At 55.1% G+C, this 22,509-nt stretch overlaps 1 protein-coding gene across 3 annotated transcripts in view; it reads left to right on the plus strand.

The window, feature by feature from the left end:
* The window catches only part of KIRREL3 (kirre like nephrin family adhesion molecule 3), a gene marked incomplete at its 5' end in the record, with an annotated part of 540,300 nt that extends 525,661 nt beyond the window's left edge, over positions 1 to 14,639 (plus strand). Inside the window, 7 exons of one of the 3 annotated variants that reach the window (XM_082845695.1) lie at positions 704 to 804; positions 2,820 to 3,018; positions 4,297 to 4,332; positions 7,557 to 7,772; positions 9,684 to 9,793; positions 13,493 to 13,579; positions 14,043 to 14,639. In XM_082845695.1, coding sequence (XP_082701821.1) covers positions 704 to 804; positions 2,820 to 3,018; positions 4,297 to 4,332; positions 7,557 to 7,772; positions 9,684 to 9,793; positions 13,493 to 13,579; positions 14,043 to 14,486 — 1,193 coding nt within the window. In that variant the 3' untranslated portion in view covers positions 14,487 to 14,639. The remainder of the gene's footprint in view (positions 1 to 703; positions 805 to 2,819; positions 3,019 to 4,296; positions 4,333 to 7,556; positions 7,773 to 9,683; positions 9,794 to 13,492; positions 13,580 to 14,042) is intronic. The other 2 variants (XM_082845696.1, XM_082845697.1) reach the window with 2 other exon arrangements.
* Between the last annotated feature and the right edge of the window lie 7,870 nt (positions 14,640 to 22,509).

Genomic DNA, 22,509 nt, shown 5'->3' on the forward strand with positions numbered 1-22,509 from the left:
TTTGGAGCTGTGGTCCCACCTGGGCTGTCCAGGTATGTATGTGGCGTGCAAAGCGATGAACTAAGGGATCTCCTGAGACACATGTGAGATGAAGTCTGTGAAGGTGCCCAGCCCAAGCCATGTATGCCAGGTGGGGGGTGGGGGTGATTCCCCGCTTCGCCGCTTCGTGGGGGAACATCTTTTACTTCCCTTCCTGCCTGGTTTTCCTGTCCTGCCGAGGACACCGGTTTGTTAGGCAAGCGCGCCCTCTACTGGAGACACAAGGGAATGGTTTGAAATCCAACAGCTGGCTGAGGTGGAGGTGACATTACATTCCTTCCTCCCTGACACCTCCCCCACTCCCTTCGCAGGTGTACCGCCTCCTTCATAAAGGTTTCCCCACCTGCCGGGTAGAGTTCTTCTCTCTCGTGTGAAGTCGGTTAGCACTTTGCCTGGTGCTCACCTCCCCACTCCTGTGACAGCTCTTGATGTCTCTGGGCGTCCTGCCTTAGAGGCACTCACTCACGATCCCTTGAGACGTTTATGACTGAAGCTTCATCTATCTCTGAGTCCCCTGTCTCGCCCGTCACCTTGCATATACAGGCCTCCAGTAACTGTTTGCTGAACGACTGAATGAATGTATAAACTTCTGAACTTGCCAAGAGGGGCCCAGCCAGGGCCCACCCCCTCCCGAATCCCTGATGTGATGCTGTCTCCCCAACAGGACCCCCCATCATCTCCAGCACCCAGACCCAGCACGCCCTCCACGGGGAGAAGGGCCAAATCAAGTGCTTCATCCGGAGCACGCCGCCACCCGACCGCATCGTGAGTGCCCCGGGGCGAGCAGGGAGGGCCAGTGGCACGGCCCCCAGGCTGGGCAGCCTGGTGGGTCATCTGTGCCTGCAGCCGCTCCACCATCCGGCTGGTCAGTCTTGCCTCTGCACAGCCTTTCCCCGTCGGGGAAAACTATTCCTGCCTTGTGTCTCTTGGAAAGGCATCACGAAGACAAAAATCACGGGCAGTCTCCTTTCTCAGGACAGGCTGTGCTCCTCGCCTGCGGGTGTATTTAACTCTTCTCTGCCTCTCAGCTGTGTGCCAACACAAACGGTTCCGACCAAATTCTGCATCTTGGGGGCAGAGGGCAAGTGAGGGCAGCAGAAGGGAAAAAATGATTTCTTACCTTTCCTGGGTTCAAGGCCAGCCTTTAGCAAAGTTGCAAATAGGATGCAGCTTAGAGTCAGCAGACCTCTCTCGGCGCCTCCACAGCCCTCCTCTGCTTCGATGCCCGTGGAGAGTGCTGCCCCAGTTAGCAAGTTTCCCCTCTGAAAGCGTCACTCCCTTCTCCCCGCCCCTCCCCGCAGTGCAGCTTGGGCCGCCTGACTGGCTCACGCGTAGCCCTCCCAGGTATTTGCATTTGTAGAAGTGGGGGTCTCCCACCCAGGTTCCGCTGACACTGGTAGAAACTGGGGCGGGAAAACAGAGAGAGGTGAGCATCTCCCCGCACTGTTGGGTGTCGGGAGAGGGGTGGAGACACTGTTGTCTGCAAGCCCAGTGCCCAGGCGGTCCTGCCGAAAGGCCGCCCCGGTCAAGTTCACAGGGCAGTCTCACCTTTCCCCAGGGCGGCAGCACCTGGAGGGGCGTGGGAGGCACACGCCAACAGCTAAGGTGTCACCCTGTAGATGAAGGCCTCGTTAGAGCACTGGTGCGTTACACACTTCCTCAGGCATTCAGTTCATTCACCGTCTGAGTCACACAAAAAGGGCAAGGGTCCACGCGTAGAACTAATGCCTATGCCTCCCTCTTCCCTTCACTCTAATCTTTTTAAAGTGTAAGTGTAACACGTGCTGGTGTCGATAATATCCTATTCACCACTGAGCATATTCACACTGTCTTCCTCTTCGTGGAAATGGAACTCTAGGCCAGGGGTTCTCAACCTGGGTGGTTCTGCCCCCAGGGGACATTTGGCGACACCTGGAGACATTGTAGGGTGCAGCTAAACACCCCACAGAGCCCAGGGCAACACGGTGGGGCAGGCGGTGACAGTGTACGGGAAAGGGCTCTGAGAAGAGGTAAACGCTCACCGGCCGAAACCAAGCTGCACTAAGGTTCTCACAAACGCAGCTCTCAGAGCGTAACGTCTGTACAAAGACATGCACAAAGTAACCAAACCAGACTCAGTCAGCCTGGGGCTGGCCTTCACCACCATCTGTCAGGGGCCCCAGCTGACGGAGGGGCTCCCATCGCCGCCCCAGAGCCCCTGCTTGCCTGGGAATATGTTCCAGCAAAAAGCCGCGTAAGGCCCCGTGTCGATGGAAATACCCTCTGAGGTGGCCCAGCCTCTGTGTGTGTACGTGTGTGTGTGCGACGTGTGGGGCGGTAGGTGTACCCGTGTCGTGATGTGTGTGTGCGCACACGTGTCTGTGCTGTGTGTTGTGACGTGGGTGTACTTGCGTGTACACGTGTTGGCACTGTGGGTGGGGCGGTAGGTGTACCCGTGTCGTGACGTGTGTGTGTGCTGTGTGCACACATGTCTGTGCTGTGTGTTGTGACGTGGGTGTACTTGCGTGTGCACGTATTGGCACTGTGGGTGGGACGGTAGGTGTACCCGTGATGTGACGTGTGTTTGCGGGCACTGCGCTGTGCGCACACGTGTTGTGGTGTGTGTTTGCGGGTGCTGTGCTGTGCGCACACGTGTTGTGGCGTGCGCGTCGACCTGTGCCGTGTGGCGGTGAACGTGAGCACGGGCCTGGCAGTGTCCGCCCGGGAGCAGGGAGGCGGCACGGTGGTCCTGGCGGGGCGGCTCTGGCAGGATGTCCTCCTAATTCTGCGCACCTGGGCAGGCCTGGTCCTGGAAGGAGAACGTGCTGGAGTCGGGGACGTCGGGCCGCTACACGGTGGAGACGGTCAGCACCGAGGAGGGCGTCATCTCCACGCTGACCATCAGCAGCATCGTGCGGGCCGACTTCCAGACCATCTACAACTGCACCGCCTGGAACAGCTTCGGCTCCGACACGGAGATCATCCGGCTCAAGGAGCAAGGTGGGGCTCCCCGCGAGGGCAGGGCCCCAGGCAAGGTCCTCCGGGGCCCTGGGGGGGACAGAGCGCCTACACTTGCGGGCGGGCAGGAGGCCCTTCCTCACCTGCCACGCAGCCGCTGCCGGTCAGCCAGGCCCCCCGAGCCCAGGGGCACTGGCCTGCACCAGAGCAAGAAGGAGGACAGCTGCCCAGGTGCTGGCCCCTCAGCAGGCGCCGCGTTGCCTAAAGGCCCTGGCTTCCCTGCTCTCAGCGGTTCCCTGGGGCCCTTTGGGTGCATGATCTCTGAGCAGTGTCCCCACGGGGATGCACCAGGATGGGCGTATTAGGGAACCTGGCCCAGCCCGTTAAGACAACAGGCCAGTCCAGTTGCCCCAAACCCGAGGGTGCCCGTGCTAAGCTAAGGAGTGGCACTTGAGCTGTCCAATCCCTGGTGTGCAGGGGACTGGCCTCAGGCTGCCTGCAGCTCCCCATGGGGACACAGGAGACACTTGGAGCGCTGTGCTCTGAAGGAGACCCCGGCCAGCAGGGCAGCGCCGGGCAGAAGGGCTCAGAGCTCGGAAGGACTCAGGCTCGGAGGGCAGGGGGCCTCAGAGGGGCATGGAGGGGGTTCCAGAGAAGTGAGGCAGCCAGCCAGTGGCACACCAGGTCCTGAGATGGGCTGCAGATCTAGCCCCTTGGCCAGCGGGGGTTAGTCCAAGACAGACAGGAACGGTCCAGGGGGCCTCGGCCCTGGCAGTCTCCGACCCCTCCAAGCTTAAGGCCCACCCACAGGCTGTCAGGCCTTGGAAGAGATTCTGGGCCAAGCAGGTGGTCTCAGCTGGGCCCCTGGGGCCGCAGTGCTGCCCTGTGGATCACGCATTGCTCCCAACACCTCTTCCCTAATAAGTGCTGCTTTGCTAATGCTTTGCACATAATTTGCATAATATCATCCACACGTCATCCCAACCCTCCCGGTCCACTGTTGCCTCCCCTCCGTGTCTTCCCCTCAGCGCCCCACCCCTCTACCCACCCCTTAGTGTTCTCACCCCCCCTCCTCAGAGCCAAATCCCACCCCAGCCTTGACCTCTCTCTCTGGTCCCACCCGTCTGGAGTCCCTAAGTCAGTCTGAACGAACTCCGGGTTCAGTTCGGCCAGCCCGGATCTGTGGGGCATCCTGGAGATGTGATGCAGGAGAGAGCCCCCGACCACCCCAGACCCTCCAGAGGGCCGCCCCGCCCCCATTCCCACCCCACCCTGGCCAGCCAGGCCCTGGCTGTGGACTCTTGCTTTATTTCCAAACAGGTTCGGAAATGAAGTCGGGAGCCGGGCTGGAAGCAGGTACGAAGGAGACATGAGACTCCCCGGGATGGGGGAAGGGGCTGCTGGGCTAGAGGGGGAGGGAGCCCAAAGTGTGGGTCGGGAGGCCAGGGCAGCCACTAACTTCTCTGCCCTCCCCCATCTTGAGACTTTAGTGCAGTCAGAGCAGCAGGGAGAGAGCCTCCAGGCAGCACGGGTCTAGAGACCCCGAGACGTGTCTCGCTGTTGCTGCCCCCCCCCCACCCCCGCAGGCTCCTGGCAGCCCAGGGCACCTGCTCCTCCCCCGTCTTTCCTCCCACCCCTCCTCTTCTGAAGCCCTGACTCCTCCCCCTGGGGTCAGCTCCCCCCCACCTGACTCCGCTTCTCACCATCACCACCAGCTTGGCCATCGCTTCCAAGAACACCTGGGCCGCCCAGCCCGGCTGTGGCTGGCGTAATCCATGCTGACCCCGTGCTTTCTGCTGGCTGCCTCCTTCCCGCACTCCTGCATTCCCCGTGGAGCTGTCATCTCACCACCGGGCTGAGGCCGCTGGGCAGTGCCTCTCTCCCCGGGGACTCGGCAGCAAAAGGGGTCACCAGGCTCCCTGGGTTGAGTTGCTCTCTCTTGGGACCCCACAGGAGACAACTGGCCCCCACCCTCCAGGGAGAAACCCAGAAAAGAGAATCAGGACATGGCAAGCCAGACCCTACAGGGTCGGCAAAGGCCATGACGAAGATGAGGGGTCCCCTGCCCTAGTTCTCCCGCCACACCGGCCCAGGAGGCGCTTCAGCAAGTCCCTGGTGGGTCCTGCTCAGCCCCTCCCCTCTGGGCGGACGGCCCCTTAAAGAGCAACAGGCCGAGCACAGGCCAGCTCAAGGCGGGCACACAATATCAGCCCCTGCTGTGTTCTCCCTGACGCCCCTCAGGGCCACTCCTGGTGCAGAGCTGGTGTCACCCTCTGTCTCCATCTCTTCTGTGCCTGCACCCTGGGCCCCCTGCCCAGGACCCTCTCCCTCTGCCCCCAAGCACCCACTCAGGACAGTCCTCCAGATAAGACGGCTACCACCACGACCCCCCAGCTGTTAACAACTTAAGGAAATGTGGATGCCAGAGGCACAGCTGCCTTAGATACCACTTCCCTGGTTCTCTGGTTTCACAGACCTTGAGGCCCAGAGAGGTTAAGGACCCTTCCACCGTCATCCTTTGGCTCTGAGCTCAGCTGAGACAAGACCCGAGTTTTCCAAGGAAATGCCCTAGGAATCTCGGAGAAACTGAATTCAACTCAAATCAATAAAATTCAAAAGCATGGAAGCAACGAACTTCCAACGCGGCTTTCCTTTCCTAGAGGAATTCAAACCTAGAGACAGGGCCGTCTCACTGTCAGAGCAAGCTTGCAGGGCTGGCGAGGTCAGGTCCATCGTCTCTCCCCTGACTGTTGAGACCAGCCCAAACGCCTCCCATTTTCAGTCCCCGAGTGTTTGTCACACCCACCTCCTCCCCGTCGCCTCCCCTGCACCCCCTACAGGGGTCTCGGGCTCCAGTAGGCAGGTGATGAATGCACCAGTGTGCCAATCCTGGGCTGGAAGGAGAGCCCCAGCCTGACGGCCAACACTGCCAACCGTTGGACACGCGCTCCTTCCGGGAGAGGGACCACACCCCCTCCCAGCAGCGTCTCCAGGGGCCAGGGTCTGCGGGGTTCTTCCTTTCTTTTGCTTTTTAAAGAAAACGACAGCGAGAGGCGAGAGGCCAACCTCCAGCTCAGGACAGATACCTGGAGTCCCCAGTCATCCACACTGAGAGCGTGGGGGAGGGGCAGCAGCTGAGTCTCAAAAAGGGACTTTCTTATCCTTGTATCTGCTGCGGTCCTCCTTCCCACACAGACACGAGGGCAAAGGCTGGGATCGGTTTGGGTACCAGGTTCTGTGCCAGCCTTTACCTGCCTGCATTCACCCATCTAAACCCCAGACGCGCCCCTGAGGCAGGCACTGTAATTATCCTGTTTTACAGGTAAAGAAAAGAGAGGGTAAAGTACGTTGCTCTGGGCTGTACAGAGGATGTGAGATTTGTAGGATGCCATGGGATGCAGTGTGCGGAGCTGGGCAGGATGAGGGGGGCGGATAAGAGGAGACGTGGATTTGCACTGGCTCTACTGTAGCTGTGTGTCCTTAACCAAGTCAGTTGACATCCCTGGACCTCAAGGTTTCCATCTGTAAATGGGAGGCTTGGACTCTCTGAGCCCTAAGTTCTCCTGCCCCTGCATTCTCTAGTTCTAACCCCCCATGGACTACTCAGGGCCCCACGTCATATGCTCAGGCCCCCTCTGCAGACACAGAAGGGTCAGGACTGTCTGGAAGAGCGCCCACCCCAGCCTAACATCACCCTCCCCACCTCCATCTCTACTTGGCTAGGGCAGGAGACAGAGTACAGGAACTCAGCAGGGAGGGAAGCTTTGCCTAGCTGGAGTTCCAGGTGCCTCTCTGGCGGGGTGGGGTGCCGGGATTCCTGCCCAGAGGACTGGCCCAGGAGAGGAGGGGGCAGGACTGGGCATCTCTCCTTAAAGAGGTGGGGGGAAGGACTTCCCTGGCGGTCCAGTGGTTAGGACTCCGCGCTTCCACTGCAGGGGGCACAGGTTCGATCCCTGGTTGGGGAAGTGCATGCCATGCAGCGCGACCAAAAAAAAAGAAAAAGAGGTGGAGGGAGCTGTGATCCTGCCCTCCGGCCCCTACGACGTGGCCCCTGGCTGTTACCACCTGCGATGCCCAGGTCCGGAGGGGAAGCTGCCTCAGACCTGAAAACTCTCTAAAAGCTGCTTGTCCATTGTCCACCCTCTGCACCTGGGAAAGGGAAGAGAAGGAAAAGCGAAGCGAACAAACAGCGCAGTGACCCTGGCCATTTTCCAAAGAAAAGCCAGGACTTAACGACTCTCCTGGTGTATCACCTCGGAGAGCTCAGCGTACCAGCCTTGCCTCGCACCTCCCACGCTCCCCTCCCCTCCCTGTGTCTGCGTGCCTCTCTGCCCCCACCACTGCTGCCATCTTTCCCAGGTCTGCCCGCCCTCTCCGCCACACCGTGTCCCGCCCGAGCTGACCCCTGTTGGACTGTGCCCGCGCCTGCACAGGCCCCTGTGGCCTTTCCCAGGAGCACCCACGTGCCGTGGTCTGGCCCCAGCTCGGCAGGGGCTGTGCCCGAGGAACTGGGTGAGATCTGGGGGGAGAGAGCGGGCTGCCCCAGCTCCCTCATCAGCCTGCTTGCTTCTCTCCCACAGAGGCTGTGCCGATGGCCGTCATCATCGGGGTGGCCGTAGGAGCTGGCGTGGCCTTCCTCGTCCTTCTGGCAACCATTGTGGCCTTCTGCTGTGCCCGCTCCCAGAGAAGTACGGGAGGGAGACCCGGGAGCTCAGGGAGGGGGGCAGAGAAAAAGGCCAGCTTAGACTGCCCCGGAGTAAAAGCAGGAGTACAGCGAGCAGGGCCCTACCAGTGCTGTGAGCTGTTGGGGCAGGGATGGGCCTCCCGCATCTTTTCACAGGCGACGCTTTGCTCGGCATCTGCTGCAGAGCGGGCGCTCCACTGCGGCTGAGCTGGACGGAAGTGAACTTCATGCACCTCAGACTGAACATACACAGCACTCTCCAGCCATCGGGAGCTGTACTGAAACCCGGGGTTGGGGCGGTGGGGGAGGTGACCTTTGCCCTCCAAGATCTGCTAGTCGAACCAGAAAAGCAGGTCACCCACACAGGAAAAAAAAGGGGGTTCAGGGAATTGCTTTGGGGGGCCTCCTAAAGGTCTTTTAGTTGTTAGCCATAAAATGCTGGGGTTGCGTTTTTTTTTTTTTAACATCTTTTTGGAGTATAATTGCTTTACAAAGGTGTGTTAGTTTCTGCTGTATAACAAAGTGAATCAGCTATACATATACATATGTTCCCATATCTCTTCCCTCTTGCGTCTCCCTCCCTCCCACCCTCCCTATCCCACCCCTCTAGGTGGTCACAAAGCACCTAGCTGATCTCCCTGTGCTATGCGGCTGCTTCCCACTAGCTATCTCCCTTACGTTTGGTAGTGTATATATGTCCATGCCTCTCTCTCGCTTTGTCACAGCTTACCCTTCCCCCTCCCCATATCCTCAAGTCCATTCTCTAGTAGGTCTGTGTCTTTATTCCCGTCTTACCCCTAGGTTCTTCATGACTTTTTTTTTTTCTTAGATTCCATATATATGTGTTAGCGTACGGTATTTGTTTTTCTCTTTCTGACTTACTTCACTCTGTATGACAGTCTCTAGGTCCATCCACCTCACTATAAATAACTCAGTTTTGTTCCTTTTTATGGCTGAGTAATATTCCGTTGTATATATGTGCCACGTCCTCTTTATGCATTCATCTGTTGATGGACACCTAGGTTGCTTCCATGTCCTGGCTATTGTAAATAGAGCTGCAGTGATGCACTCTTCACTCGTGTGTGCCTGGAGTCTCCGTCCTGGGCGTAGCTCTGAAGTTACGTGTGCTAGACAGACACGTGGAAGGGTAAATGGGATGGTGGAGACGGTGGGAACAATAGAGACTGTCTTGTGGCCCCGCCTCTTCGACCCCGTGACCCTGGGCAAGCCACAGCCACTCCAGGCCTCGGTTCTGTCCTGTGTAATAGCAAGGGGTCGGCTGATGTGACTTTCAGGGCCCTACCCGGCTCTGACATTCTATGAGCGGAAGGCACAAAAAGAATAATCAGGGTAAGCCTGCTCCCTCCTCTGCTTGGCAGCCTTCACATGTTGAAAGAAAGTCGCCTGTGTCCTCCCCTCCAAGCTGAGCAGCCTTGCTCTCTTGAGGGCCCCCAGTGATGCAGTCTCAGGCCCTCCCTCACCACCCGCTCAGTGGACATCATGGGGGAGCATAGTTCAGCAGGAGTTTTCTAACAGAGCTCTCCAGGTATAAATCGGCTTCTTCCTCTAGAAGCCGTAAGCTCTCCATTACGGAAGCTGGACCACTAGTGCAGGGACGTTTCTGCTTTGGGTGGGAGGTTGACCATGGGATCTCAAGGTCCTTTCTAACAGATGTGTGATTCTCTGAACAGAGAGATCAGAGCCCGGTAGAGTAGGTCAGGGAAGACTTCTAGAAGGAGGTGAGAATTTAGTAGGATGACCAGGTGGCCGAATGGTCGGGGATGACCACCCACGCCACGGGAGAGGCAGGGAAAGGCTGAGGGTCGTGCAACCAGGAGCCAGCAGAGAAAGTACTCTGAGGTCCCAACAGCCCACGGCACGTCCAGACAGGTTCTATTACCAGGTGGGCCCTGAAACTGCTGAGTTCAGGGGCTGGAGGGGAGGGGAGAGCTTGACATCTCAGGCCCTAATGCCTGAGATGACAACTGATTCTGTCGTCTACACTTTCCTATTTTATGGCCAGATCTCAAAGGTGTCGTGTCAGCCAGGAATGACATCCGGGTGGAGATCGTCCACAAGGAGCCTGCCTCTGGCCGGGAGGCTGAGGAACAGCCCACCATCAAGCAGCTGATGGTGAGAATGTCATCTTATCCCCGCCCCACCCCGACCTCTGCGCCCTGAAGCTCCCAGAACCAGAGGCTTCCTGATGCTCTAGATGCTCCTGACAAGCAAAGCATCAGGCAAGATGTGCTTCCCCCCCCCCGTAACAGGCCAGGCACCTCCAGGCAGACCTAGGAGACACTGGGGGTTGGGTTCCAGACCGCAGTAAAGCTAGTCACGTGGAATTTTTGGTTTCCCAGTACATGCAGAAGTTATGTTTATCCTATGTACTGTAGTCTATGAAGTGTGCAATAGCATTATGTCTTTAAAAAGGTACCTATCTTAATTAAAAAATACGTTATTGCTAAAAACTGGTAACCATCATCTGAGCCTTCAGTGAATAGTAACGTCAAAGATCACTGATCACAGGGACGGTCCAGTGGTTAAGACTCCGCGCTTCCACTGCAGGGGGTGCGGGATCCCACGTGCCGTGAGGCGTGGCCAAAAAGAAAAAAAAAAAAAAAGATCACTGATCACAGATCCCCATAACAAAGATGATAATAATGACAAAGTCTTAAATTCTCAAGAATTACCAAAATGTGACACAGAGACACAAAGTGAGCAGCAGATGCTCTTGGAAAAATGGTGCCAAAGGACTTGTCCTCTGCAGGGTCGCCACAAGCCTTGGATTTATAAAAAATGAAATATTTGTGAAGCGCAATAAAACGAAGCGTGCTCGTATTCTCAGCCAACAAAGATTTATTGTGTGTCTACTATATTGTGCTTGGGGTTCTCGGAGACTCAAAGGCATCTAAGATGCAGTCCCAGCTTTCAAGGGACCCACTGTCCAGTAGGGAGAGAAGATGTGCATAATTGCCATAAGATGTTGTGATATAACATATAATCCTCCACACATAGATATTAACAACATCCAGTACATGCCCTGCTCCCCCCATCTCCCCAGAAGTCTGCAACAAGCATAGGTTCCTCTTCGGGGAATGGATGGCTTTAAACTCATAATTTCTCCAGCAACCCCAAGGCCGCTTCTCCTCCCGAGCCCCCTCGATGGACCGTCACCCATCCATCTGTCCAAACAAAATCCCGGAAAACTCTGCTAGAAAACTCTGGTGCGTACTGTGTCACGGTTATAATATGTTGGAGTAGCAGCTGCAAGCAGGTCGGTCAAGAGCATGGGCCTCTCTGTGCTTCAGTCTCCTCTTTTAGGATAGGATGAAGGTCATGGTACATGGGGTCGGGGTGAGGGCTCAGTGGATGAACCCCTGAAGAGGCTGGAGCCAGTGGAACACAGTGAGGGCTCAAGGAACGGTCGCTATTTGCTTTGCTGTGAAATCACCTGTTTCCTTATCCGTCTCCACTAGATGGTGAGCAAGCTGCCTTACTCATCCCTGTGTCCCCAGAGCCTTCCACGGTCCCTGGTAGATGCTCACCAACGTTTAGTGAATTGAAATGACGTTTTCTCTGCTGCTCTTCTTCTATCCAGTTGATTTTCAGGTCCCGACAATTCCACTTCAGAATCTTTTCAGAGCTGTGCCCCTGCCTCTTCTCCACTATAACTCCTAAGTGCAGGCCTCACCACGGCTCCCCTGATCCATGACAGCATCTTCCCGAGTGGTCCCACATTCTAATCTTTGACCACTTTACTCTCCACCCTCCAGAGTCCCACAAAGGGTCCTTCTAAGATGCAAATCTGATCCTGTTACCGTCCTACTTAAAGACCCTCGGTGGCTCCAGACCTACCTGATATTCCAGCACCAGGCGGGTCATCAAGACCCTTCAGCAGGAAGCGGCTTCCGGCCTGTCCAGCCCCATCTTCCTGCCAAATGCATCCAGCCCTCCAACACCCCAGAGAACTTGCAGTTCCCAGCCCTTGAGTCTTTTATACCTCGGAGGCTTCGCACTGCTGTTCCCTCGGCTTGTTGATTTTGTCTGTTGAATTTCACATTCTCCTTCGAGAGTCAGCTCAAATGTCACCTCCTCCACAATTTTCCAGGCTTGCCCCACCATGGTTGGCAGAGCTATGCACTTCCTGGTGCTCTCCCCAAACACTCTGCATGTTCCTCTTTCATAGTGCATTTCTCTAATTACACGTCAGCCTCCCCAAGTATCCCAGCGTTCCTCAAAGACAAAGGGAAAGATGTCTACTTCGCCCAGACCTAACATAGTGTCTGACACAGATGAACGGTCAGTCTTACAAGGGAGGGGACCACAGTCCAGACCTGGGCAGGAATGGACGTCTCTGTTGATGAGATTGATTGAGTCTAGTGTGAAAGTACCCACGCCTGTCCTTCATCCCCTGGGGACCTTGCATTCCCTCTCACTGGGATATTCTGACTGCCTCTGACTGTTTCCACACCATTCTCCAGTCCAGACCCTCAGGGAAGGGGGGGGGGGGTGTCACTCAGTCGTCAGTTAAGAGTGGGAGGCTGAGGGCTCCCCTTGGGGAGACCTTCGTCCAGCCACTCCCTTCACCCCCGGCACCGATACAGCCCCAACACTGAGGAGAGGCGGGCTGGGAAGCTGAAGCTGGTGGAAGAGAAGAACTCAATCCAGTTAGAGCCACAGAATTTACTGGAAAATGAAAAAAGCAGCATTAGTGGGGAAGTGACAGGATGGAAGCATGCTGGCTGATTCTGTGGGGCTCCAAAAAGAGATCAGGAAAGTGAGTCACAAGGGAGAAGACACAGCCCAGTTCTGAGAGTGGGTGGGAACCTGGCCCAGATCATGTCATGTGCAGAAGGCATACATGGGAAGAACATTCTGTGCCACAGGACAAGAACCACTGTGGCTGTTCACATTCATAATAACCCCACTGTGTGCCAAGCGTGCTTTACTTTTCACCTTAAGTCTAATTATTTTTTTAATTTCCAGTAACTTAGCGCCTTGCCGCTTCATTCATTCATCTGACATAAACATAACAATTGTGACAGTCCTACTGTATGGCACGCGCCACGCCAGGCACCGGCAAATCAAAGAATGAATAAAACACAATTAAATATGATTCCACTCCGGAAGGATTTTGGTCGATGACCACAGTGTGTAAGGCGCTGCACCAGGTGTGCTGGAGAACCAAAGAGAAACAGGAAATGATCTTGTCCCCAGGCTCTCTGGCCTCTGTTCGGGAAGATAACTTCGAATAATCTAAGTCCTTGCTGTGAATGGCAGGTGAGGCCCTAGTTGCCAGCACCTCAGAGGTAGTTATTCACTAATTCCTTCTCAAGGCCGTCATGAAGCCTAGCCCCGCTGAGGAGCTGCGGGGCCCCGACCTCTGCCCAGAGGTTCTGCAGTTATTTATCTACAAGCCCAGCTCCCTGATGAGCACAGCTGTTCTGTAATGTCTCCTGACCTCTGTTTGCCTGGCCCTGAGCACAATGCCTGGCCTGAAGTCAATAAAGGCTCACTGAATTGAACCAAGATCTCTGGAGGAGATAACCGTAGCCCACGGGAAGGAAGACCGTGGTGGGCCTTAGAGACCTGCCCTGCACCCACCCACCTCTCTATCTCCAGCTCTCAGGAGGGGTGGGGCTAGGGGTCCAAGAACAACAGTGAGATCTGGAATCTCCTCCAGGCTCTTGTCACCTGCCTCCAGGGGCCAGGCAGTGAGAGGTGGCGGGGAGGGGAGGCACAGATGAGTGCATGTCTCCGGCTTTTCCTTGGGGGAAGTGGACGATTAGCCCACCTCCTACCCACTGAGCAGCGATTTCTGGGTTGTAGATGGACCGGGGTGAATTCCAGCAAGACTCAGTCCTGAAGCAGCTGGAGGTGCTCAAAGAAGAGGAGAAGGAGTTTCAGAACCTGAAGGTAAGAAGGGCCCCGGGTTACGACACGCCTGGTCTTCAGCTCTGACGACCCAGGCCCCAGATCCAGGCACAGATAGAAGGGACAGTCCCCCACAAAGGCACCTGCTCTCTCGCCCCAACACCAAGGGGCTGAGAGAGTTAAGGTTGAGCTCTCACGGTTCTCCCCTCCCACGACCTCTTCACCAATAACGTTTTTAACACCGTTTCCAAGTTCCGGACTAAAACAAAAAACAATGAAAGCCTGGCTTTCACATGGCCTTGAGCTGCCCTGAAATAACAAAACGTACCGGTCAAGACCCCACTTGAACACCTGCCAGCATCCTGCCCAGGCTGACCCTCCCGACCGCACCCCCCAGCGCCTCTCCCGCTGTCCCCTTCCTCCTGTCTGTCCCTGGCCCTCCCCATGGACGGTGGGACTGGCTCCCGTCCGGTGCTGTGACGCCACTCTCCCCCCGGCCCCCCAGGACCCCACCAATGGCTACTACAGCGTCAACACCTTCAAGGAGCACCACTCGACCCCCGCCATCTCGCTGTCCGGCTGCCAGCCGGACCTGCGCCCCGCGGGCAAGCAGCGAGTGCCCACGGGCATGTCCTTCACCAACATCTACAGCACGCTGAGCGGCCAGGGCCGCCTCTACGACTACGGGCAGAGGTTCGTGCTGGGCACGGGCAGCTCATCCATAGAGCTCTGTGAGCGGGAGTTCCAGCGGGGCTCGCTCAGCGACAGCAGCTCCTTCCTGGACACGCAGTGTGACAGCAGCGTCAGCAGCAGCGGCAAGCAGGACGGCTACGTGCAGTTCGATAAGGCGAGCAAGGCCTCGGCCTCCTCCTCCCACCATTCCCAGTCCTCTTCCCAGAACTCCGACCCCAGCCGGCCCCTGCAGCGGCGGATGCAGACTCACGTCTGAGGATCCCGGGCTGAGGGCGGGAGGGCCGGGGAGGGCGTGGCCTCGGCCTGGCTCTGCAGAGACTTTGCAGAGGACCCCGGAAGCAGCCGCCTCCACCACCCTCCTGGCAGCCCCGATCAAGCACAAATGCGGGCCCAGCTGCAGGGCATCGGGGCGTGGAGGTGGGGACGTGGTCAGAGGATGCCGCTGAGCGCAGTGTGCTCCGTGCTGGCCGCCCTCGGCCCCCGGCCCTTTCCTGGCGGCCCCTCCTCTACCTGCCCCTCCCACAGGCTCCAGAGGCAGCTATAACTCTGCTTTCATGAAACTGCCGTCCACGCTCCGGGCTTCGGAGGAGCTCTGCCCCTTGCCGCCCGCAAGCCCTCCCCCCACTCCCACCGTGCCTGTGCTCCTGTACAGCCCCGGGGAGCAGGGCGTCAAGTGCTTGCTGGCACGGAGCTGCCCCAGAGACCTCAGCGCCTCCTGCCCCTCCTGGTCCAGACTCCAGAGGCTGAGAAGCCAGAACGGCCCTGGCTGACACACTGGCCCGGAGCCCACCCCCAGTTTGTTCGGTGTTTTGTGTCCATACTCGTACAGTTCTGTCCTTGGACTGGATGCCTCTCAACTCTGAGGTGGGACTGGCCCAATCAGAGACTGGTGTCTGGGAGGGAGGGGGAGGGAAGGAGGGGGGAACGTGACACTCGGGGACCCCTCGCCAGGCTGTGCGACTCAGAGCCTCCCCACGCGCCCCTGCTTCGTGTACTCCCCTCCTCCCCTCTGCACATTCGGAGTCAATATAAGGAGTGTGAGCTTCTCTGGTCAGGGTTCTTTAAACAGCCGTTGGAGAGACTGTGTCCCAGGATTTGTGGGGTTTGAGGGGACTAGGGGGCAGGCCTTTAAGGTGATGAGACTCACCTTCTCAGCTGAGCCTAGATTCACACAAGGAACCATGGTCCTGTCCTCAGTAAGGCTCCTGGGGCAAGAGAGAAAGCATATCTGCACCTCACTCCTGCCTGCCACCTGAGAATAAAGGTTAGGGGTCCTTCCTCCAACAGATGCGTTCTACTCTTTTGTTCCTGCAGAGTCACAGCAAGACCCCAAGAGCTCAGAGGATGCTTTGGGGAGGCAGGGTTCCTTGCCCTGCTTTGATTTGGTTTTCCCAGACAGTGGAGAGCTCTGGTCATGGTGACAATAGGACCTATGGGCAGACTCCTCTCCTTGCAGATGTGCCCAACCCAGAGGGCGCACGAAACCGGGCCTCACCAACCACCTGACTCATGCCAAATACAGCTCAGGGGCAAAGGGGTCAGACTGCACATTGGAGGGGTCCTTCTAGGCCTTTCTCTCAGCAATATTTTGCAAGGGCGGCTCCCTCCGTTGGGGGTTCAGGGGAGGAGGCCCTCTTCAAAGAGCCTGTGCCACCAGGCAGCCCAACGCTCTGAGACTCAAATGATGTTCTACGAATGGCTTTGTTTGGGTGGAAAGCTTGATGTGGTGATGGCAGACAGGCTGGGGGTGGATAAACAGGGCCAAGTTAGGATGCTACCTCTGCAAGTAGGATTCAGATAGAACTCTGGAGAACCCACACTGTCCCAAAGGTTGGAGGTTCCTCCTCAGTTTTAGACCCTTCTCCTCCAGCCTTCCCTGGGAGTCCTTACCCACCATGGGAACCTTCATCACAAAAGCCTGTGCTTCTTTCCTCCACTGATGCCTTGGATGGCCCCAACCCACAGACGGTATACATAGCCTTCCGAGAGCCTCCACCCAGAAGATGTTTCTGCTTCCACCATATTTCCTATTGCTTCAAAACCCTCCACCTCCTTGGATATCTTCCTTTGCCGCACCCAAGCCTGAGGTAGTAGAAACTGATGAGAAATGTAAGTGTACATCCCAGCCCCACATCCTGCTCCTGGTACCATTTCTGGCCCAGCACAGATGCCTGTGGGCTCCAGGTTAATCCTGACAAGTTCTCTTCCTTCCCATACACGTTTTGCCTTTGCCAGCAAGGAGTAAGGCTCTAAGATCAGATGCAAAATGCCTTGGTGTGCTAGAATAAGGAAGAGGATGCCCTAAGAGGAGCTGTCCATTCATTTCTCCTAGCCTTCCCCACCTTGGAGGTGGGCGGGACATCTCCTTCCTAAGCCTCACCACAGCCTACCTTGCCCCTCACCCCCTGCCCACATCCTCCCCCCCTCACACAGCACTTATAATAGGATGGAGGTACCCATTCTTTCTTGGAACCCAAGGTTATGGCACAGAATAACCTGGAGAACAGGGAAGAAATCTGATCTCCTGGAGAACAGAACCCTCTTCTCCCTTGGGAGCCTCAGACACTCCCAGGGTGGGAACGTGGACATCACGGAAGATGGGGCTGCACAGTCAAGACTCGGCTACATGGGGCCCACTCCCTGAGCTCTCTCCGAGGCACAAACACAGCAAAGAATTGCCGAAAGGGTAGGAGATCACAAGTAAGGCCCTGGTGAAAGAGATGAACATAGGCAGGGGAAATCAGTAGGCTCTGGTGGCCTCTGGACCATTGAGGCACTGAGAAGGATGCTGGACTGAACAGTGTGCATCCTTCAACCCCTCTGACTCCATTTACTTCTCACGTAGGAGTGAGGGGACAAGAAAGCTGGTAAAGGGAAGTGTTAAAAAAAAAAATTAAGGCAGTGGGAGGCCCTGAATTTCCCTGTAGGTGATTTCAAATTAACTGAAATGAGTGCTTCACGTTTGTAATCATTTAATTCTCACAATTCTACCAAGTATTACCATTTTACAGACGAGGGAGTGAACTTAAAGAAGACCGGCCCAAGGTCACAGAGCTAACAAGTGACAGCATGAGATGTAAACATATGATTTCCTCTGTGAAATGTTTCCATTCTACAGTGCAAACTCAAGGCCACTTTCATCCTAGAATAAGATGAAAACGGCCGACGCTGAAGGCCATGAGCTGGGACCCACTCGGGGGCAGGCTGAGCAAGGACAGGCCGCAGCTCCAGTAGGAAAACAGGACTAGCGTCCTCCACCGCCAGTCCCCAAATGACCTGGAAAGACCACGACTCCCTGGGAAAGCTCGTCTGTGTATCAAATCACCCCCACCCCTCCCAAGGCCAGGATCCAGTTTTCTGATAGCTTTACAATTCGTTACTGGCTCCGAGTCACTGGATGGGGGCCCAGTTTCTGACTCTCAGGCTCACTATCAGTCTGGGAAGGCCAGGGTTCTTTCCATCACGTCTTCAACTTTCATGGAACAGGAAATGGTCTCATACAAAGCACTAGAGCACCACAGCAAATCCACCTCTGATGGAGACTACTGAAACAGTGCTCTAAAGGAATAGGCCTTGAAGCTGCCTTTGAGCTTCCGGAGTAGAGAGGAACAGGGGGAAATAACAGCAAATGTGAAGCAGCCCTTGGGAGATTTCTCAGAACAGGAGAAAAGAGCCAACAGGAATTCTGCTTCTCACTTCCTATATGGGGGCGGCATACACGAGGCACCGTGGCCTTTGCTATTACGGGATCAGAACTGAAATCGCCAGGTACACACTCCAGGAGTCCCATCAGCCCTTCCCAGGTATTGTACTCTGTTTATGATGGCGCCAGAAAAAAAAGACGAGGGGGAGTCCTGTGATCAGTCTCTTCTCTAGTAAGTTTCCCTATAAAATCAACTCTTGATTAAAATAAAGGTACAAATATTTAAATAAAAACTATCCTAATTTGCATAGAGATTTTTATTTAAAATACCACTTGGGGTGCCTGCTTTAAAGAAACACGAATGTTTAGACATAAACTGATGACATCTCAACTAAATCTTGACGTTTACTTTCCCTTTAAAAAAGCCTTTTAGAAGTCTCTTATGGAAGCTGTTTTTAGGAGCTGTAACCACAGGCCAGCTTCAGCATCGAAACTACAAGCGATCTCTGAGAGTCACTGATAAAACATTCCCTGGCTCTGACAGTTATGTCTTACACCCAGGAAGGCTGTAATCATCTTTTCCCCAGCCCGCTATGTTTCCACCTTCCTAACTAGGTCATAAACTGGGAAAAAAACAAATAAGGATTTGTTTTCCTGGATGAATCCACTTGTGTTTTAGGGAGAGGACCACCCACTCTTGCCCTCTCTAACTGCTGTTCTTCCTGGATCTGTCTCCTTCTCTTTATCGGCAAAGATTTGGACATACACGAAAGCTTTCGGACCACAGGTCCTGTGGTTTCATGCCTACCCCAGCCCTCATCTTTAATAGGCCTTCTGTGAACACATGCCATTCACAGGATCCATTGTTGAGTTTTGGTCTACATCCCAGGTGCCCATATCTGCCTGCCATTCCATGTTCCCAGAGCTCCTCTCTGGACCTCTGCTCGGCCCACCCACAGGGCCGGAACAGCCGCAAACCTCGGGCCAAAAGCCTCCCTTGAGCTCACTGATCAGGGAGCCCCGGTCACACAAAGGAATCTCCTTCCACTGCTTCTCAATCTGTGACCCTTGGAAATATCTTGGAATGCTACGAGAACATTCATATAATGCTCCTTAATAGCTGTCTTCTTTGTGGTGAATCTAAAGTATTCATGTTCAAAGACAAGGTATGTGAAGTCTCAGGAAACAGGTCTTCTTAGGGAGAAGTGGGGTCTTATTAAATAGACCTTCTCTGAAATCTACTCCCCATTATGCAAGAGGAAAAGTGCTACTCAGGATAGGAGCTGAATATAGGGATTCATTCCCCCTGAATGGATTCATCTCCCCTCAACTAGGCAAAGAAAAGTTCAAGGGGACTGAGCTCAAGATACCACCTTCACCACCTTTGTAAAGAAATTAAAGGGCCACAGCCTTGCTGCCCAAGGACTAGAAAACAAATTCATGACACTAATGGGAGAAATACGGAATGAAGAAGGCATTAGAGATAAAGTGATACAGATAAGGATTCAGGACTTCTACAGCAGAATTTTCAGATGAGAATTTCCTGAGTTTTATTTAAAAGTTTCCCTAGCTCTCTTGCCATGGAGGGCTGCAAGTGGAACAGAAATCGACAGAGAAAAAGAACAGAACTGGAGAGAATCTCCCCACCGGACTTGCCCTCTTGTGATATTTTTCCTCAGGAGAGAAACACATTTTTAAGCAAGTGAAGACACTCCTTAAGTGTTAAAGTTGGTGATGTACATAAGTAGTGTTTTAGGAAACCTCAGAATAACAGCTTAGTTCAGTAATTCCAACTTCGACTCCCCTGGGGTGATTTCTCTCATTCACTCCGCCAGCTCCACCCTCCCAGTCTTGCAAGATTCTCCAGGGGAAACAGCGCCTCTGTTGAGGGGTGCAGTACTTTCAATTGGTCTTCCCCGGGAACCTGAAATCTGGCTCCCAAAGTTCAGTTTTCCCTAAAAACTTTTGTCAGATCCTCTGTGCTGACCCTCCTAGACAGGACTGTGGTCTTCCCAACCTGCTCCCAGCAATCCCTTTACTTTAAGAGGTGGAGCCCTCCAATACATTTGGGCTCCCCCCATATCTGACATTTAATGAGACCCAAGGTTCATCTCCCCGCTTCATTTCCCGGGTGCAGGATCTCCACAAACTCTAACAAGAGAGGGAAGGTCCCTGAGGAAGAACTGGACAGGAAAACAGGCTATACCTACTGACATACACACACATAGATCCCTCCTAAAACTTTTAAGTTGGGAAGATTTCCTGGAACCACGTCTGGTACAAAACCATGGAAATGCTCAAAACTAACAACAAATAGTTTTCTGAAGCTATAATTAAGACATCAAAACGGTCAGATGGTTTAGCGGAGAGCTTACCAACCCTGAAGATGTACTTCTCAACTTTAGTTTAGGAACCTACCCTGGTATGCCGCATGCCATGGAAACGGGATAATGCCACCCAAGAAATCCCTTTCTCCAAAAACCCCTAAGAGCATCTGACTTCAACTTGAAAGCCACTGCCAGAGAGCAGTTTGAACTCACAGTTCTTTGTTGGATTCTGCAAAGCCTGCATTTGAGTCCTCTCACCAATGTCTTAACCTTCCTCTCCTTAGTTTGTGGGTGACTTGAAGACAAAGACTTTTCTGTAATTAGCCATACCTGGGCGTACGTTTGGCTCTTCAGATGGACCTCAGTTGTTCCATATGCTTTCCGGTATTTTCCATTATGCAAGGTAGCTTTCCAATCTAATATTTATGTCATACTTTACAGTCTACACAATGTTCTTCCAGACATATTCCCACTAGATCCTTAAAACTTCATTGTGAGACAGGCATGCATAATCACTAGTTTACAGATTACGTGGCAGAGCACGGTTGTGTATGCGCTTACACCTAACTGCCTCACGGACAGAACTGCTTCTGAGTTCAAACTTTTCGCAGGCTGGCCAGTGTCTGGGGTAAGGCAGTTGGATGTATTCATGTCCTCGGAAAGTGTAAATAAAACCCGAAGTGTTCAAAATTAAGACACGCCACTTGATGTGAATACAGAATATCATTTCAATGTGTTCCTGGGCTAGATAAAGACCTAAACTCTGTCTTGCCCAGCTAGGTGGTCGCGCTGGGAGTCCCGCGTCTTCTCCAGGCCTCTGTGGAGGAGAGAGATGGACCTCACAGTCTGCACTGCACGGAGCAGATATCCTCCGATCCCTCCCAGTCCTAGTCTGTTTCACCCCCGCCCCTGCGGTGAAGTCAACGTAAGTCACGTGACCGAGGCCCAGCAGGAGCTCAGAGGAGCCCAGGGAGACACCCGCTGGGAAAACCACGGCTCCGCTGCAAACCCGGCAGACGGGCGAGGCCTCAGCGGCCGTTGCCAGGCCCGGAACCGGTTGCCAGGGAGGCGCCGGCCTCTCAGCGCGCCGAGAGGTTCCCGGGCGCTCCGCGCTGGATCGCCGCTCTGAAGGGGCCAATCTCGCGCCCGCGCGGACGACGCATGCGCGTCCCCGCCTCCGCCCCCGCCCGCCGAAGAAAACCGCGCGTGCGCCTAATTAACGCGGCTCAAGGGCCCCGGGGATTAGGCTGGGCCGTACACGCAGACTGTTGAGTTGGAAGAGGTTCGTGAGCTCATCCTGTAGTCTAGACGACCGAAGCAGTGGTTGCGGGTGCTTGTTAGAATTCCAGATTCCTGGGCCGTACCCGCAGCGGCCTGGGTAAGACCCGAGAATCTCCATTCTTAGATTATGCCCAGATAATTCCGGCAGAGGTGGTCCTCATTGGCTGGACCCTCCCTCTTGTTTCAAGGGATGTAGGAATTGGAGCAGAGACGTGGAGAAGTGATCAGCCCAGGGTCGTCCAGAATTAAGTGACAGAGCCCGGTGGAGGACCCGGGTTTGTGGACTTGCACCCAAGTGCCTTCGCTCTGCTGTGCCCTGCTTCCCCGCCTGTCTCCTTTTCGGGGCACGGTTTAATCGGGACCAGACAGGCTGGCTGGCAGGCGGTTCATTCACATCGGTCGGGCTAACTGAAGAATGAAAGTTCCTTTCTCAGACCGCCAAAAAGCCCCATCCAGCAAGTCCACATCAAAGCTCCACTGCCTGCTCCTTAGCTGAGCGATGCTGCCTCCATCCGCCTAGACTGGGGCAACCTGGAGAATGCACACCCCCCAGGGAACAATGGCCAGTCTGGGGAGCATACACCCCCTCCCCATACACACTCCTGTGTGGATGTGATTAGTCTGCATGTGGTATCACAGGCTTCACGCAAGAATGTCAACCGCTCCTGTGTCTGCATGCGTGTGTGTAGAGTTTGGGGCGGGGGTATGAGTTTGGATTCTGGCTCGAGTTTAGGCACATTCAGTAACAGGCAGTGGCCCCAGTCCAGCTGGATCATATGTGCTGACAGCCACTTTCAATGGCCTGGACGGGGAACTGGACACTCCCATGCATACCCTTACGAGAAGCAGCTGGAGAAGCACCAGGAATCAGCAGAGCTGAGATCCCCGAACATACTCACGCCTGTGACGCCTGTCGGAGTCAGCAAGGCCCCCCAGGACAAAGCCTGGGGGACGAAGCTGGCCCGTGTGGTGGAGAGGGGAGGGGGCTTGGGGCTGCAGCCCAATCTGCTTTCAGAATTCCCTGTCTC

The sequence above is a fragment of the Leucopleurus acutus genome (genome assembly GCF_964270905.1).
Source record: "Leucopleurus acutus genome assembly, chromosome: 8".
Lineage (NCBI taxonomy): Eukaryota > Metazoa > Chordata > Mammalia > Artiodactyla > Delphinidae > Leucopleurus > Leucopleurus acutus.